We start from the raw sequence: 20,187 nt of genomic DNA on the forward strand, positions 1-20,187 counted from the left end.
AACCAGCTCTACAACAAATGCTAAAGGAACTTCTCTAAGTGGGAAACACAAGAGAAGAAAAGGACCTACAAAAACAAACCCAAAACAATTAAGAAAATGGTCATAGGAACCTACATATCGATAACTACCTTAAGCGTGAATGGATTAAACGCTCCAACCAAAAGACACAGGCTTGCTGAATGGATACAAAAACAAGACCCATATATATGCTGTCTACAAAAGACCACTTCAGACCTAGGGACACATACAGACTGAAAGTGAGGGGATGGAAAAAGATATTCCATGCAAATGGAAATCAAAAGAAAGCTGGAGTAGCAATTCTCATATCAGATAAACTAGACTTTAAAATAAAGAATGTTACAAGAGACAAAGAAGGACACCACATAATGATCAAGGGATCAATCCAAGAAGAAGATATAACAATTATAAATATATATGCACCCAACATAGGAGCACCTCAATACATAAAGCAACTGCTAACAGCTATAAAAGAGGAAATCAGCAGTAACACAATAATAGTGGGGTTACTTTAACACCTCACTTGGACAGATCATCTAAAATGAAAATAAATATGGAAACAGAAGCTTTAAATGACACAATAGACCAGATAGATTTAATTGATATTTATAGGACATTCCATCCAAAAACAGCAGATTACACTTTCTTCTCAAATGCACACAGAACATTCTCCAGGACAGATCACATCTTGGGTCACAAATCAAGCATCAGTAAATTTAAGAAAATTGAAATCATATCAAGCATCTTTTCTGACCACAATGCTATGACATTAGAAATGAATTACAGGGAAAAAAATGTAAAAAACACAAACACATGGAGGCTAAACAATACGTTACTAAATAACCAAAAGATCACTGAAGAAATCAAAGAGAAAATCAAAAAATACCTAGAGACAAATGACAATGAAAACATAACGATCCAAAACCTATGGGATGCAGCAAAAGCAGTTCTAAGAGGGAAGATTATAGCTATACAAGCCTACCTCAAGAAACAAGAAAAATCTCAAATAAACAATCTAACCTTACACCTAAAGGAACTAAAGAAGAATAAAAAACCCCCAAAGTTAGCAGAAGGGAAGAAATTATAAAGATCAGAGCAGAAATAAATGAAATAGAAACAAAAGAATAGTGAAGATCAATAAAACTAAAAGCTGGTCCTTTGAGAAGATAAACAAAATTGATAAACCATTAGCCAGACACATCAAGAAAAAGAGGGAGAGGACTCATCAATAAAATAGAGATGAAAAAGGAGAAGTTACAACAGACACCCGCAGAAATACAAAGCATCCTAAGAGACTACTATAAGCAGCTCTATGCCAATGAAATGGACAACCTGGAAGAAATGGACAAATTCATAGAAAGTTATAACCTCCAAGACTGAACCAGGAAGAAATAGAAAATATGAACAGACCAATCAAATGTAATGAAATTGAAACTGTGATTAAATATCTTCCAACAAAAAAAGTTCAGGACCAGATGGCTTCATAGGTGAATTCTATCAAACATTTAGAGAAGAGCTATCACCCATCCTTCTCAAACTCTTCCAAAAAATTGCAGAGGAAGGAACACTCCCAAACTCATTCTATTAGGCCACCATCACCCTGATACTAAGACCAAAGATACTACAATAAAGGAAAATTACAGACCAATATCACTGATGAATATAGATGCAAAAATCCTCAACAAAATACTAGCAAACAGAATCCAACAGCACATTAAAAGGATCATACATCATGATCAAGTGGGATTTATCCCAGGGATACAAGGATTCTTCAATATACGCAAATCAATCAATGTGACACACCATATTAACAAATTGAAGAATAAAAACCATATGATCATCTCAATAGATGCAGAAATAGCTTTTGACAAAATTCAACACCCAGTTATAAAAAGTCTCCAGAAACTGGGCATAGAGGGAACCTACCTCAACATAATAAAGGCCATATATGACAAACCACAGCAAACATCATTCTCAATGGTGAAAAACTGAAAGCATTTTCTCTAAGATCAGGAACAAGACAAGGATGTCCACTCTCACCACTATTATTCAACATAGTTTTGGAAGTCCTAGCCACGGCAATCAGAGAAGAAAAGGAAATAAAAGGAATCCAAATCAGAAAAGAAGAAGTAAAGCTGTCACTGTTTGCAGATGAAATGATACTATACATAGAGAATCCTAAAAATGCCACCAGAAAACTACTAGAGCTAATCAATGAATTTGGTAAAGTTGCAGGATACAAAATTAATGCACAGAAATCTCTTGCATTCCTATACAATAAAGACGAAAATGTGAAAGAGAAATTAAGGAAATATTCCCATTTACCACTGCAACAAAAAGAATAAAATACCTATGAATAAACCTAGCTAGGGAGACAAAAGACCTGAATGTAGAAAACTATAAGACACTGATGAAAGAAATTAAAGATGATATCAAAAGATGCAGAGATATACCATGTTCTTGCAATGGAAGAATCAATATTGTGAAAATGACTGTACCACCCAAAGCAATCTACAGGTTCAATGCAATCCCTATCAAATTAGCAATGGCATTTTTTACAGAACTAGAACAAAAAATCTTAAAACTTGTATGGAGACACAAAAGACCCCGAATAGCCATAGCAGTCTTGAGGAGAATAAACGGAACTGGAGGAATCAGACTCCCTGACTTCAGACTATACTACAGACCTACAGTAATCAAGGCAATATGGTACTGGCACAAAAACAGAAACATAGATCAATGGAACAAGATAGAAAACCCAGAGATAAACCCACGCACCTATGGTCAAGTAATCCATATGACAAAGGAGGCAAAGATATACAATGGAGAAAAGACAGTCTCTTCAAAGTGGTGCTGGGAAAACTGGACAGCTACATGTAAAAGAATGAAATTTGAACACTCCCTAACACCAAACACAAAAATAAACTCACAATGGATTAGAGACCTAAATGTAAGACCAGACACTATAAAATTCTTAGAGGAAAACATAGGAAGAACACTCTCTGACATAAGTCACAGCAAGATCTTTTTTGATCCACCTCCTACAGTAATGGAAATAAAAACAAAAATAAACAAATGGGACCTAATGAAACTTCAAAGCTTTTGCACAGCTAAGGAAACCATAAACAAGATGAAAAGAGAACCCTCAGAATGGGAGAAAATATTTGCAAATGAATCAACGGACAAAGGATTAATCTCCAAAATATATAAACAGCTCATGAAGCTCAATATTAAAGAAACAAACAACCCAATCCAAAAATAGGCAGAAGACCTAAATAGACATTTCTCCAAAGAAGACATACTGAAGAAGAAGAACATGAAAAGCTGCTCAACATCACTAATTATTAGAGAAATGCAAATCAAAACTACAATGAGGTATCACGTCACACCAGTTAGAATGGGCATCATCAGAAAATCTACAAACAGCAAATGTTGGAGAGGGTGTGGAGAAAAGTGAACCCTGTTGCACTGTTGGTGGGAATGTAAATTGATAGAGCCACTATGGAGAACTGTATGGAGGTTCCTTAAAAAACTAAAAATAGAATTACCATATGATCCAACAATCCCACTACTGGGCATATACCCAGAGAAAACCATAATTCAAAAAGACACATGCACCCCAATGTTCATTGCAGCACTATTTACAATAGCCAGGTCATGGAAGCAACCTAAATGCCCATCGACAGACGAATGGATAAAGAAGATGTGGTACATATATACAATGGAATATTACTCAGCCATAAAAAGGAACGAAATTGGGTCATTTGTTGAGACGTGGATGGATCTAGAGACTGTCATACAGAGTGAAGTAAGTGAGAAAGAGTAAAACAAATATCGTATATTAATGCATGTATGTGGAACCTAGAAAAATGATGCTGATGAACCAGTTTGCAGGGCAGAAGTTGAGACACAGATGTAGAGAACAAACGTATGCACACCAAGGGGGGAAAGTCGTGGGGCATGGGGATGGTGGTGTGATGAATTGGGCAATTAGGATTGATATGTATACACTGATGTGTTTATAATGGATGACTAATAAGAACGTACTATGTAAAAAAGTAATAAATTAAAATTCAAAAATGAAAAAAAATATATAAATAAAGCATCACCAGAAAAAAAAAATTGGAGAGAGAAAGAGTTTTCCAGATAAGCAGAAGGCAAGGGAGTTATCACTACTAAACCAGCCTTACAAGAAATGTTAAAGGGACTTCTTTAAGCTGAATAGAAAGGGCAATAATTAGTAACAAGAAAAGATAAACCTCAATAGAAAGGTAAATATACAGAACATGTAGTGGATTAATCACTTATAAAGCTAGTATGAAGGTAAGAAGACAAACGTGGTAAAAATAACTACTATTACAATAATTCTTTAAGGATACACAAGATAAAAAGATATAAAATGTGACATCAAAATCATAAAACATGGGGAAGGGGTAAGAGTAAAAATGTTAAGCTTTAGAATGGTTTAAGTTTACAACAAACTTAAGTTTTTATCAATTTAAAATAGACTGTTAGGGATATACTCTATAATATATAAGCCTCATAGTAACCACAAAGCAAAAATATAATCACAAAAAATTAAAAAATGGAATATAAGCATACCACTTAAGAAAGTCATCAAACCACAAAGGAAGAAAGCAGTAGCAGAAGAAAGGAACAGAGAGGACTACAAAACAGCCAGAAAGCATTAAGTACATACATACCAATATATCTTTAAAGGTAAATGGACTAAATTCTCAATTCAAAAGACAGAGTAGCTGAATGGATAGAAAAAACAAGACCCATGTATATGCTGCTTACAAGAGACTCCCTTCAAACGTAAGAACACACAAACTGAAAATGAAGGGATAAAAGATATATAAAAAGATATTTCATGCAAATGGAGCCCAAAAGAAACTGGGGGTAGCTATACTTATGACAGTTTTTGTTTAACAGTCTAATTTTTCTGGTATAAGAGACAAGGGAACTGCATAATGATAAAGGGGTCAATCCACAAGAGGATATAACATTTGTAAATATTTATGCTCCCAACATAGGAGCACCTAAATATATAAAGCCAAATATTAACAGACCTAAGAGGAGAAATAGACAGCAATATAAAAATAGCAGGGGGCTTTAATACCCCACTTATATCAATGGATAGATCATCCAGACAGAGAATCAATAAAGAAATATCAGCTTTTTAAACAATATGTTAGACCAGATGAATTTCATAGATATATATAGAACATTCCATCCAACAGCAACAGAACACACAGTCTTCTCAAGTGCACATGGAATGCTTCCTAGGATAGATCATATGACAGGCCAAAAAACAAATCTTAATAAATTTAAGATAGAAATGATATCAAGATTCATTTCTGACCTCAATAGTATGAAACTAGACATCAATTTCAAGAAGGAAACTGGAAAATTTGCAAATATGTGGAGATTAAACAACATGCTACTGAACATTCAATGGGTCAAAAGAGAAATAAAATATTTTGAGACAAATGAAAATGGGAATATTACATACCAAAACTTGTGGCGTACAGCAAAAACAGTTCTGAGAGGGAAGTTCACAGTGATAAATGCCTACCTCAAGAAACAAAAGTCTCAAACAACCTAACTTTACACCTCAAGGAAACAGAAAAAGAAGAATAAATGAAGGTCAAAATTAGTAGAAGGGAGAACAATAACAAATTTTAGAGCAGAAATAGAGACTAAAAAGCCAATAGAAGAGATCAATGAAACAAAAAGCTGATTCTTTGAAAAGATAAACAAAATTTATAAGCCTTAGTTAGACTCACCAAGCAAAAGAGAACTCAAATAAAATCAGAAATGAAAGAGGAGCTATAACAACTGATACCACAGAAATACAAGTATCATAAAGACTACTCTGAACAATTATACACCAACAAATTAGACAACCTAGAAGACATGGATAAATTCCTAGAAACATATAACCTACCCAGACTGAATCACGATGAAATAGAAAATCTGAACAGACCAATACAAGTAAGGAGATTGAGTCAGTAATCAAAAACCACCCAACAAGCAAAAGTCCAGGACCAGACAGCTTCACTTGTGAATTCTACCAAACATTCAAAGAAGAATTAATATCAATTCTTCTCGAACTCCTCCAAAAAATAAAAGAGGAGGGAACTCTTCCAAACTCATTTTATGAGGCCAGCATTACCCTGAAACTAAAAACCAGACAAGGGTGATGCAGAAAAGAAAATTACAGGTCAGTATCCCTGATGAACACAGATGCAAAAATCCTCAATAAAATATTAGCAAAGCAAATTCAACAATACACTAAAAGGATCAAAGACCATGATAAAATGAGACTTGGTCCAGGAATGCAATGACGGTTCAGTATCCACAAAGCAATCAACCTGTGATATACCACATTAACAAAATGAAGGATAAAAATCATTTGATCATCTCAATAGGTGGAGAAAAAACATTTGACAAAATTCAACATCTGTTTATGATAAAAACTCTTAACAAAGTGTATGTAGACAGAAGGTACCTTAACATAATAAAGGTCATATATGACAAGTCCGCAACTAACATCATACTCAAAAGTGGAAAGCTGAAAGCTTTTCCCCTAAGATCAGGAACAAGACAAGGATGCCCACTCTTGCACTTTTACTCAACATAGTATTGTCTTTGCAAGAGCAAATAGGCAAGGAAAAAAAAAAAGAAGGCATCCAGATTGGAAGGGAAGAAGTAAAACTGTCACTATTTGCAGATGACATGATACTATTTATAGAAAATCCTAAAGACCGCCACCAAAAAAACTGTTAGAACTAATAAACAAATTCAGTAAAGTTGCAGAATACAAAATCAACACACACAAATCAATTGCATTTCTATACATTAATAACAAACTCTCAGAAAGGGAAATTAAGAAAACAATCCCATTTAAAATTACACCAAAAAGAATAAAATACCCAGGAATAAATTTAATGAAGGAGATGAAAGACCTATGCACTGAAGACTTATTAATGAAAGAAATTGAGGATGACAAAAATAAATGGAAAGATATTCCATGCTCATAGATTGAAAGAATCAGTATTGTTACAGTGTCCATACTACTCAAAGCAGTCTACCAATTCACTACAATCCCTATCAAAATTCCAATGGCATTTTTCACAGAAATAGAATAAACAATCCTAAAATTTATATGGAATCACAAAAGACCCCAAATAGTCAAAGCAATCTTTAGAAAGAAAACACTGGAGGCATCACTGACTTCAAACTATACTAGTGATAAAAAATTACAGTAATCACAGTATAGTTTTGCATAAAAACAGACACACATATATTGAACAGAATAGCCCAGAAATAAACCCACGCATATATGGTTAATTAATTTACAACAAAGGAGCCAAGAGTATACAGTGGGGAAAGGACAGTCTCAATAAATGTTGGGGAAACTTGACAGTCACATGCAAAAGAATGAAACTGAACCACTACCTTATACCATACACAAAAATTAACTCAAAATGGATTAAAGACTTGACAGAAAACCTGAAACCAGAAAACTGCTAGAAGAAAACATAGGTGGTAAGCTCCTTGACATTGATTTTTGGGATATTATTTTTAAAGCAAAAATAAAGAAGTGGAACTGTATCAAACTAAAAAGCTTTTGCACAGCAAAGAAAACCTTCAATAAAATGAGAAGGCAACTTATTGAATGGGAGAAAATATTTGCAAATCATATATCTGATAAAGGTTTAATATCTAAAGCATATAAAGAACTCATATAACTCAATAGAAAAAAAATCCAATTTAAAAAGGGGCAGAGGATCTGAATAGACATTTTTTTGAAGAAGACATGCAAATCACCAACAGGCATATGAAAAAAATAAGGTACTCAGCATCACTAATCATGACGGAAATGCATATCAAAACCACAGTGAGATATCACCTCACACCTGTTAGGATGGCTATTATCAGAAAGCCAAGAAATAAGTGTTGGTGAGGATGCGGAGAAAAGGGAACCCCTGCGAACTGTTGGTGGGAATGTAAATAGATGTACCCACTTTGGAAAACAGTATGGAGGGGCCTCAAAAAATTAAAAATGAACCAGCAATTCCACTTCTGGGTATTTACCTGAAGAAAATAAAAACACTAATTTGAAAAGATATGTGCACCCCCATGTTCATTACAGCATTATTTACAATAGCCAAGATACGCAGCCAACCTAAGTGTCCATCAATGGATAAATTGATAAAGAAAATGATATGTGTATATACACACACACACATATATGTGACACGTGTGTATATACACACACAGGAATATTAATCAGCAATAAAAAAAAAAATCTTGCCATTTGTGGCAACACTAATGGACCTGAGGACATCATGCTAAGTAAAATATGCCAGAGAAAGACAGATACCATATGGTCTCATTTATATGTGGAATCTAAACAAAACCAACAAAATAGATACAGAGAACAGATTGGTGTTTGTCATAGTCAGGGGGTGGGTAAAATAGTTAAGGGGATCAAAAGGTACAAGCTTCAAGCTATAAAATAAGTAAGTCATGGAGATGTAATATACAGCATGATGACTATAGTTAATAATACAGTATTGCATATTTGGAAGTTAAATAGATCTTAAAAGTTCTCATCAGAAGAAAAAATGTTTTTAGTAACTGTATAGTGAAGGATATTAATTAGACGTATTGTGGTGATCATTTTGAAATATATACAAATATCAAGTCATTATGTTGTACTCCTAAAACTAATATAATGTGAATTATAAAAATAATTCAGTTAAAAATTCAGCATCCAATAGAGGAATCAGGCTCCCTGACTTCAGACTATACTACAAAGCTACAGTAAGCAAAACAGTATGGTAGTGGCAGAAAAACAAATATAGATCAATGGAACAGGACAGAAAGCCCAGAAATAAACCCACGCACCTATGGTCAATTAATCTATGACAAAGGAGGCAAGACTATACAATGGAGAAAAGACAGTCTCTTCAATAAGTTGTGCTGGGAAAACTGGACAGCTACATGTCAAAGAATGAAATTAGAACACTCTCTAACACCACACACACAAAATAAACTCAAAATGGATTAAAGACCTAAATGTAACACTGGATACTATAAAACTGCTAGAGGAAAACATAGGCAGAACACTCTTCGACATAAATCACAGCAATATCTTTTTGGATACACCACCTAGAGTAATGGAAATAAAAACAAAAACAAATGGGACCTAGTTAAACTTAAAAGCATTTGCATAGCAAAGGAAACCATAAACAAGACGAAAAGGCAACCTACAGAATGGGAGAAAATATTTGCAAGTGATACAACTGACAAGGGATTAATCTCTAAAATATAGGAACAGCTCATAGAGCTCAATATTAAAAAAACAACCCAATGAAAAAATGGACAGAAGATCTAAATAGATATTTCTCCAAAGAAGATATACATATGGCCAAAAGGCACATGAAAGGATGCTCAACATCACTAATTATTAGAGAAGTGCAAATCAAAACTACAATGAGGTATCACCTCACACTGGTCAGAAAGGCCATCATCAAAAAGTCTACAGATAATAAATACTGGAGAGAGTGGAGAAAGAAGAATCCTCCTACAACTGTCAGTGGGAATGTAAATTGATGCAGCCACTATGGAGAACAGTATGAAGGTTCCTTAAAAAACTAAAAATACAGCTACCATATGATCCTGCAATCCCACTCCTGGCCATACATCCGGAGAAAACCATAGTTGGAAAAGATACATGCACCCCAGTGTTCATTGCAGCACTATTTACAATAGCCAAGACCTGGAAGCAACCTAAATGTCTATTGACAGAGGAATGAATAAAGAAGATGTGGTATATTTATCAACGGAATACTACTTAGCCATAAAAAGGAAGGAAATAATGCCATTTGCAGCAACATGGAGGGACCCAGAGGTTGTCATACTGAGTGAAGTAAGCCAGACAGAGAACAACAAATATCATATGATATTGCTTATATGTGGAATCTAAAAAAAATTATACAAATGAACTTATATACAAAACAGAAATAGATCCTCAGACATAGAAAAGAAACTTATGGTTACCAAAGGGGAAAGAGGGGGCAGGGATAACTTAGGAGTTTGAGATTAACATAAACACATACTATATATAGAATAGATAACCAACAAGGACCTACTGTATAGCACAGGGGACTATACTCAATATTTTGTAATAACCTATAAAGGAAAATAATCTGAAAAATATGTATAACTGAATCACTTTGCTGTACACCTGAAACTAAATCAACTATACTTCCATTAAAAAAAAATTCAGCATCCAAAGCTCTATTCCAGACTCACTAGATGAGAATGTGCGTTTTTAACAAGATCCATAGGTGATTCACATTAAAGCTTGAGACAAACTTGCCTAGAGGGTTCTAGAAGAAAGAAGAAGGGGGTGAAGAGTGTTAGAGAGGAAGGAGGGAGGAAAGACCTATTTTTCTGTCTTTTAGGAAAAATAATCACTCAGCATGATCAGTGTGCACGTATATGCCCTTGAGTGACCTCAGTGATACAATGCAGAAACATCTCCCACGTGTAGCCAGATCTGTTCCCAACTGTAATTTCACAAACTGCCAGTAAGCCTTGAGGGCCTAGAAGCAGAGCTGCCTTGGGCGGAATGAGAGCTATCAGAAGTGGGCTTTTCCAGGTAGGAGAAAGATGATATCTCCCAGGCATGGGAGCAAGGGGGAGCTCATGCCTCTTTGACTAAGAAGCACATGTATTAGGTCACTGGAAATAAGGGGGGGTTGGTAGAGGCCCCAAAAAGGAGCCTCCGGCTGAGCATATTGATTTGCCAGTATTGAGCGTCATTCCCAGGCTCACCTGGGACACAAATGGCTTATAAGTTGCAAATGAATTCTGTGGCCACATTTTCCCCAAATAACATTTCATCTTCATTAGAGATGACCACAGTGTGTTAACTTAATAGGATGTTCCAAGTGATTGTTTTCCAAATAACACACTTCAGGGTTGGGATGAGGGAACATGAATGCAGTAATGTGTAGATACCAGTTCCAATAAGTTCAAGTTGCCAACTGCCCCCAAGCATTCAGTCACACTATTTCATAGAGTTACACAAATAATTTTGAGCTGTGTGGTTGCTTTGGCATGTCCTCACAGGCCAAGCTTAATGGTATGTTTCAGATACTGACCATTTGGAAATTATGCCTGACCAATCAAAACAGTTATCCTACCAATTAGCACGGGCCTCTGACAAACCACAACAGTTGTTCCCACATAGTTGGTAGGTACCAGCTGATAATCAGTCCTGGCAGGCAGCTCTTAGATGCTCAGTAGGTCTCCAGTAAGTTTTGAACCCAGACTTTAGGAAAAACAGAGTATATACAATTATATCATTTCCCTCAAGCACCACACCAGATTTTTTTTTTTGGTGCCAACAACATTCTAAAACAGAGAAGGAGTCAGATGATGAATAGGACAACTATGCTTTGTCTAAATAGAGGCCCTATCTACCTGCACTGGGCAAAATCTAGGCCTCTAATTACAAATGGGAGTTCCTGACTTGTGTTCAGTCCCACCTGGCCCAGAAACAATGACCTGGCCCAGAAATGATGACAGCACCGCACACTGCACCCTTGGCTGCTTCTGTCATGGCCTGGTGTGTGTCACAGCTCAGGTTTGCTCTTCCTAATGAAGAACCTGCAGTTTGTGTTGGTCTTTCTTTTCAGTTATAACTAAAACATAAAATTTCCTCTCCAAATGGAGAGTTACTGTGGTTCCTCCCTCCGCCCAGCTGAGCCCCCATTTATTCTCTCTCTTGAGCTAACCTGGGACTTTTTTGGTTAACCTCCAACAGGGAACGGAGAAAGGAGTTGCTGGTAGCAGCTAGGCTTCAACTCTTCTTGGCCTGGAACAATGGCTCTCTACCCTGACTGCACATTAGAATCACTTGGGTGGCTTCTAAAACATGCCATGTTTAGATCCCTCTCCTGAGCAATTGACTTAGAGTCACTGGAGAAATTTCTTTAAAAGACCAATGTCTTTGGTCTTTTATAATTTTCCTTTTTGGAAAATTATATATACTTCCATTACAAGGAAAATTATAGGCCAATATCTTTGATGAATATAGATGCACAAATTCTCAACAAAATATTAGCAAACTGAATCCAGCAACACAAAAAAAATATCGTAACACCATGACCAAGTGGGATACGTCCCAAGTTCACAAGGATGGTTCAGCATATAAAATCAATCAATGTGATAACACCACATAAACAAAAGACAAAAAACACATGAACATCACAGTAGATGCAGAAAAAGCATTTGACAAAATTCAACACCCATTCATGATAAAAAAAAAAAAAACTCTTACCAAAGTGGGTATAGAGTGAACATATCTCCAGATAATAAAAGCTATTTATGACAAACCCACAGACAATATAATACTCAATGGTGAAAAGCTGAAAGCCTTTCTGCTAAAATCTGGAACAAGACAAGGATGCCCACTCTCACTTCTTCTATTCAACATAGTATTGGAAGTCCTAGCCACAGCAATCAGACAAGAAAAAGAAATAAAAGGTATCCAAATTGGGGGGACTTCCCTGGCAATCCAGTGGTTAAGACTTCACCTTCCAACTCAGTGGGTGCAGGTTTGAAACCTGGTCAGGAAGCTAAGATCCCATGTGCCTCATGGCCAAAGAACCGAAACATAAAACAGAAGCAATACTTTAACAAAATTCAATAAAGACTTTAAAAATGGTCCACATCAAAAGAAATCTTAAAAATAAAAAGGTATCCAAATTGGAAGGGAAGAGCTAAAACTGTCATTATATGCAGATGATATGATACTATATATAGAAAACCCTAAAGACTCCATACAAAAACTACTAGAACTGATAAATTCAGCAAGGTAGCAGGATACAAGATTAACATACAGAAATCTGTTGCATTTCTTTACACCAACAACAAAATATCAAAGGGAATGTAAAAGAAACAATACCTTTTAAAATCACAACCCCCAAAAGAAAATACTTAGGAATAAGCTTCACCAAGGAGGTGAAAGACTTATTCGCTGAGAACTATAAAACATTAATAAAGGAAATTAAAGATGACTCAAAGAAATGGAAAGATATCCCGTGCTTTTGTATTGGAAGAATTAATATTGTTAAAATCGCCATACTACCCAAAGCCATCTACAGATTTAATGAGATCCATATCAAATTACTCATGACATATTTCACAGAACTAGAACAGATAATCTTAAAATTTACATGGTACCCTAAAAGACCTAGAATTGCCAAGGCAATTCTGAAGATAAAGAACAAAGCAGGAGGTAAAACCCTCCCAGACTTCAGACAATACCACAAAGCTACAGTAATCAAAACAGCATGGTATTGGCACAAAAACAGTGGATCAATGGAACAGAATAGAGAGCCCAGAAATAAGCCCACACACCTAAGGTCAGTTAATCTTCGACAAAGGAGGCAAGAATATAGAATGGGAAAAAGACAGTCTCTTTCAGCAAATGGTGCTGGGAAAGTTGGACAGCTGCATGTAAATGGATGGAGTTAAAACACACCCTCTCACCATACGCAAAAACAAACTCAAAATGGCTTAAAGACTTAAAACATAAGACACGATACCATAAAACTCCTAGAAGAGAACATAGGCAAAACATTCTCTGACATAAATTGTACAAATGTTTTCTTAGTTCCATCTCCCAAGGCAATAGAAATAAATACAAAAATAAACAAATGGGACCTAATCAAACTCACAAGCTTTTGCACGGCAAAGTAAACCATAAACAAGATGAAAAAAACCTACAGAATGGGAGAAAATATTCACAAACACTGCGACCAACAAGGGCTTAATTTCCAAAATATACAAACAGCTCATACAACTCAACAACAAAAAACAAACAACCCAATCCAAAAAATGGGCAGAAGACCTAAATAGACCTCTCTCCAAAGAAGAAATATGGATGGCCAATAGGCACATGAAAAGATGCTCAACATCACTAAATATTAGAGAAATGCAAATAAAAACTACAGTGAGGTGCCACCTCACACCAGTCAGAAAGGCCATCATTAAAAAGTCTACAAGTAACAAATGCTGGAGAGGGTGTGGAGAAAAGGGAACCCTCTTACACTGTTGGTGGGAATGTAAATTGCTACAGCCACTATGGAGAACAGTCTGGAGGTTCCTAAAAAACTAAAAATAGAGCTACAATATGCTCTAGCAATCCCAGTCCTGGGCACATATCCAGAGAAAACAATACATGCACCCCAATGTTCACTGCAGCACTATTTACAACAGCCAGGACATGGATGCAACCTAGATGTCCATCAACGGATGAATGGATAAAGAAGATGTGGCACATATATACAATGGAATATTACTCAGCCATAAAAAAGAAAGAAAGAATGCCATTTGCAGCAACATGGATGGACCTAGAGATTGTCATACTGAGTGAAATAAGACAGAGAAAGACAAATATATGATATCACTTATTTGTGGAATCTAAAAGAATAGTATAAATGAACTTGTATGCAGAACAGAAATGGAGTCACAGATGTGGAGAACAAACTTGTGGTTACCAGGAGGGAAGGAGGGGGAGGGATAGATTGGGAGATTGGGATTGACATATAGATGCTACTATATATAAAATAGATAACTAATAAGAACCTACTGTATAGCATAGGGAACTCTACTCAATACTATGTAATGAGCTATATGGGAAAAGAATCTAAAAAAGAATGGATATATGTATATGTGTAGCTGATTCACTTTGCTGTATAGCAGAAACTGATAAAACATTGTAAATCAACTATACTCCAATAAAAATTAATTTAAAAAACCCCAAAAGACACATGCACCCCAATGTTCATTGCAGCACTATTCACAATAGCCAAGACATGGAAACAACCCTAATGTCCATTGACAGATGAATGGATAAAGAAAATGTGGTGCATATATACAATGGAATACTACTGAGCCATAAAAAAGAACGAAATAATGCCATTTGTAGCAACATGGATGCAGCTAGAGATTATCATACTAAGTGAAGTAAGTCAGAAGGAGACAAATATCATATGATATCGCTTATATATGGAATCTAAAAAAACGATAGAAATGAACTTATTTACAAAACAGAAACAGACTCACAGACTTGAAAAACAAACTTATGGCTAACAAAGGGTAAAGAAGGGGGAGGGATAAATTTGGAATTAACAGATACAGACTACTATATATATGAAATAAATGGTCCCTATATAAATGACAGGGACCTACTGTACAGCACAGGGAACTCAACTCAATATCTTATAGTAACCTATAATAGAAAAGAATCTGAAAGAGAATAAATATATATGCACAACTGAATCACTCTGCTGTACACCTGAAACATTGTAAATCAACTCTACTTCAATAGAAAATAAAAATTAAAAAAGAAAAAGCCCTCTCACCTGGCCCCAGCTGGAGAAGGCCCACTCCACACATAGCTGTTGGTTACAGGCCTGGGTGTCGACTGGCCGTTTGGCAAGCTGTGTGCACATGTCATTGGACACAGGAGTGGAGATCCCAGAGGCTTTCAGCTTCTGGCAGGTCACTCGGCGGGTCTGGACACCTCCCCCACAGCTCCGGGTACAGGCGGACCAGGAGGTCACCATCCACCTGGAAAGAGGAAGAAGAGTCAGGGCAAAGGGTCAAGCCTTGAGGAGAGGGACGATGCCATACACTCTCAGAAAAGGAGCCCCATGCATCTTCCTCTTCTCACCACACAGCAGCTAACTGCAGGACCATGTCTCTTTTCACAGTATATGCTTGGGGTGGTAGGCTGAAAATCCCCACCCCTCCCCGCCGAGATATCTATATCAAATCCCTGGAACTTGTGAATGCTACCTTATTTGGACAAAGGGTGTTTACAGATATAGTTAAAGATTTTGAGATGAGATCGTCCTGCATTATCTGGGTAGGTGTTAAATACCATCATGTACCCTTATAAGAGAAAGGCAGAGGGAGATTGGACATAGAAAATGAGGAGACAGTGTAACCACAGAGGCAGAGGTTGGAGTGATGTGGCCACAAGCCAAGGGACACCGGGAGCCACCAGAAGCTGCAAGGGCCGAGGAACTGATTCTCTCCCAGAGCTTTATGGAGGGGGTACAGCCCTGCTGACACCTTGATTTTGGACTTCTGGCCTCCACAACTGTAGGAGATTAGATTTCTCTTGTTTTAAGCAACAATGTTTGTGGTAATTTGCTGTGGCAGCCACAGGAAACAAATACCCTTTGGAAATTGACTAAAAAGGCGCATTGTGAAAGAGTTTTCTGAAGATCAGTTGCCTTTTCTTAACATTGGCCCCAAAAGCCGTGAGCTTGCAGATGACACATTCTGGGAAGACAGTCCTTTAGCTGGTTACGCTGCATTGCAGTTCTGGTACATCCTAATGGCATCCAAGTGTGGGGCAGAGAAGGGACAGTTCCCCAGGGAAGTCAGATCCAAACCTGGGTCGCCCCCTGACCCTGGAGGCAGTCTGGGTCTCGGTTCAGCCAAGTTCTGTCTGCTTGTACTCACTGTTTATTCTACGTCGCCTTAACCCACGTCTCATTTGATTTTGTTTAATCCCTCAGAAACCTACGAAGTTCCTTCCAGCTTTCTGGAGCAATTCCCACGCCCATGAGTCACAGTCCATAGGTCTTACACCTCTTTGAGGGCTGTATACGTGGTGACAGTAGTCGTTCTCAGGATGTTAGCTTCTAACTGCCATTCGGGCCCTCAGAAGTGAGACTGACCAGGACTGAGACAAATGGCTTTCCTCATAAAGCCAAGCTGTAAGCTGGGAAACACTCTGAAATCCTTGGTCTGTATACAAAGGTGGAGGGGTTCTCTTTGGATGTTTGTACCCTGGGCTAATCCTCAAAGAAGAGGGGAAGGGGGTGCAGTTTGGGGAAAAGAGAAAAAAATTTGGTGCTTTCCAGCCATTTAATTCCATCTAGAGAAAACAATTTGTTTTACTGCCTGAGAAAAAAACTTTTCTAAATGAAGTGGCTGAAACAGCTACCTGGGTCAAAGCGGGACTTCGCAGTGTTATTCAGACAGCCTACGAGGGCCACACTTGTTTGTGTGCAGAGAAGGGGGCTGACGTGCCCAGGAAGCCTGGTGGGGAAACCAAGCAAAGGTGAGCCTGTGGCCACTTCCTGGTCTAGTGGCGCCACATCTGGCTTTCAGGAGAGGTAAGTAGCAGGGACAGGGAGCAAATTCCTCCTGAATCTGGGTCTGTGACTTATTTAATTTGGTGGAACTCCTCTGCTCCATTAGCCCTGGAGAGAGATGACTGCGTGCAGATTTCCATCTCGCAGGAGCAGAGCCACTTAGGAAACAAGCAGACGGTGTTTTAAAGCCGCTGGGGGCACTGAAACCCAAGCAGACCCAGCCATTGTTTCATCTGCAGAAGTAAATAAGGCTGATTGACTCTGACCATCACCACAGCAAATCAAAAAGTCCCTGGCATGTCCAAGACCTCCTCTTCATTTCACACAGCTTGGCAAGGGCGGTCTTCCAGCCTCTCGTATCCCTGGTGAATGTCAGGCCTGCCTTTCAATCAACTTTTATTTCCAAATATCCATTTCAGCAATTTTTCAGGAGTTGGGGTGGGGGCTTTGAGAAAAGAGAGGTACGGGCTATGTTACAGTTCAGGAAGGGTATAAAAGGACATTAATCATTCCCGTGGAAACCTTCCCGTCAGCAAGTCAAACTGCTGATATTAACAAGTGTGTTTCATATTTCATTGAGGCTGTCCTGGTTTCAGCTGCTTCTTATGACTCAGCTGGCAAAACACGAAGCAGTTGCCTAAGTAGTGGATGAACGTCCCACAGATAGGTAGTAAAGGGGCATTTCAGGACCCAGCCAAGTCTCCCCAGGCTCTGGGCGCCATGCTGGTGCCAACTCCAAGCCCATCCATTATCCCTTTAGCTGCTGCCTGACGCTGGGTGGCAGGGGAAGGGTACTGCTCGGTGGGACTCACAGCTGCTCAAAGCTCGGGGCAGATGGAAGAGGCAGAGACTGTGGGTGTCATTCTGAGCTACATAAGGGACCCAAATGCAGAGAATGGATAGTTGGCCCTTGAACAACACGGGTATGAACTGCACAGATCCACTTATACTTGGATTTCTTTCACGAAATACCGACTACAGTACTACACCATCCGTTGTTGTGGAGTTGCCGATACGGAGCGCCGACTCTCAGGTTATAGGTGGATTTCTGACTGCTCGGGGTCGGCGCCCCTAACCTCTGCATTGCTCAAAGGTCAACTGTAAACCCAAAGTTGAAGCAACTATGGGAAATGGAAATTTATGTCAACTTTAGCAGAATGCAACCCTTTGCAGAAGAGAGGATAATATTTCCTTAACTAAATTGGAGTACTGATGAGCATAGGTATTTACAGCTAGAAGAAAGGGGAGGAGTTGGGGTATAGGCTAATAGTCACTATCCCCTAAACACTTCAACTGCAAACATGTTTCTTTTCTTACAGACCAACCACAGAGCCAGCTTCTTACTGCAGTGTGGGAGCTTCTCTCTTGCCAGGGCCTGGGATGCTCCTGGACCCTGAACAGACCCTATCAGGCCCTTGGGAAGCCTGGGCAGCCTTTAGCTGGCTGAATAGTGAGGGAAGAAACAGCGAAGGGAGGAGGCTCATCCTGAGGGATGTTTTCTGTGCAGTGGAGAGGCTGGCGGGCCTGGGCCTACAGGAAAGGACGTCAGGTCCCCTCACCTGCACTTAATGTAGCTCTCTCGGTGCTAGACAAGGGCTGGCTATGAACCTGGCTAAAAGTCCAGGCCCATCCTTGGGAGTGGGCGGCCTGAGGCAGCATCCAGCGCACTCACCGGGAAGGGCAGTCTCTCCGGTTGCAGGCGATGGGCTGCACAGCAGGGCGCACCTTCCCTGCGCAGTGGGTGGGGTTGACCTCCGTGCTGTTCAGGAGACACCTCAGGCGGGGCTGCTGAACCCCTCTGTTACCACACGAGGCTGAGCAGGTCGCCAGTCTGTCCACAGACCACCAGTAATCTATCACAGAAGGGGGATCAGAGGTGAAAAGAAGATAGCATCAATGCCCATGTTATTCCTTCAGAGTGGTGGGGTGGGGTGTGGTAGGAATGAGATGCCGTTATGAAGGAGGCTCTGCCCTGCGGTAGGCTGAATTTCCCACCGATCTAGGCAAGTCACGTGGTCTCCAGGGGCCACCGCCGGCTCATCCGTAAAGTGAGTACAGTAGCTCTTATCTTGTCATGCTACTGTGAGGACTGGATATAAAGAAAGTACAGGGCCTAGCCCAGTGCCTGGCACATAGAACTTCATCAGTGGCTGTAGCTCTCGTATTTTTTAACCTACTTCCTAAAGTACTCTTTCCTTCCATTAGTTTACCAGAAAGTGACTTTATTTTTCAACAAAGAGATATAAAAATATCAGAGGTACTTAACAATCATATTTAAAAGTCTATACTGGAGTTGGACTTTGTATATGTTACAGAAAAACAGCCTATCCAGAGAGGCTCACTTTTCACGATGATGTCGGTCAGAAAGGCCATTTCTTTGGATTTTCTATTTGGGGGTCTGGGACTGACTGGTAGGAAAGCTGTTAAAAATAACTGGGCTGGGGCTTCCCTGGTGGCGCAGTGGTTGAGAGTCCGCCTGCCGATGCAGGGGACGCGGGTTTGTGCCCCGGTCTGGGAAGATCCCACATGCCGCGGAGCGGCTGGGCCCGTGAGCCATGGCTGCTAAGCCTGCGTGTCCGGAGCCTGTGCTCTGCAACGGGAGAGGCCACAACAGTGAGAGGCCCGCGTACCGGAAAAAAAAAAAAAAAAAAACTGGGCTGGTAAATTTTGAATGCTTATTTGCACTCAAAAGATTTGTGTGCTACAAATCTTGCAGATAGGCACTGCCTTCTGGTTTTCAGCAGAGAGTGCCCGTCTGGCAAGAAAACGCAACATTGACTTTCCTGTGTGGAAAGTGAGATGGCGGTGGAGGCCTCAGGAAGATCTCCCCCCTTATGTGCTATTCTGGGATGAACTCTGTCCCTTCCCACGGAAACCTCCATTTTAGGCTACGTGCAGTAGAATTTTGCTTTCCCTACAAGTATCACACATAGGCCACAGGTAGAACCAGTCTATGGAAAACTCA

General features: G+C 38.9%; 1 protein-coding gene across 1 annotated transcript in view; it reads right to left on the bottom strand.

Moving 5' to 3' along the window:
• Window positions 1-20,187, bottom strand: part of ADAMTSL1 (ADAMTS like 1) — a 468,040-nt gene that overhangs the window by 23,611 nt on the left and 424,242 nt on the right. Inside the window, exons 25-26 of the mRNA XM_079927992.1 lie at window positions 18,895-19,075; window positions 15,474-15,681 (exon numbers count right to left, since the gene is read on the bottom strand). Of these exons, the coding sequence (XP_079784118.1) occupies window positions 15,474-15,681; window positions 18,895-19,075 (389 nt within the window). The remainder of the gene's footprint in view (window positions 1-15,473; window positions 15,682-18,894; window positions 19,076-20,187) is intronic.

The sequence above is a fragment of the Stenella coeruleoalba genome (assembly GCF_951394435.1).
Source record: "Stenella coeruleoalba genome assembly, chromosome: 7".
Lineage (NCBI taxonomy): Eukaryota > Metazoa > Chordata > Mammalia > Artiodactyla > Delphinidae > Stenella > Stenella coeruleoalba.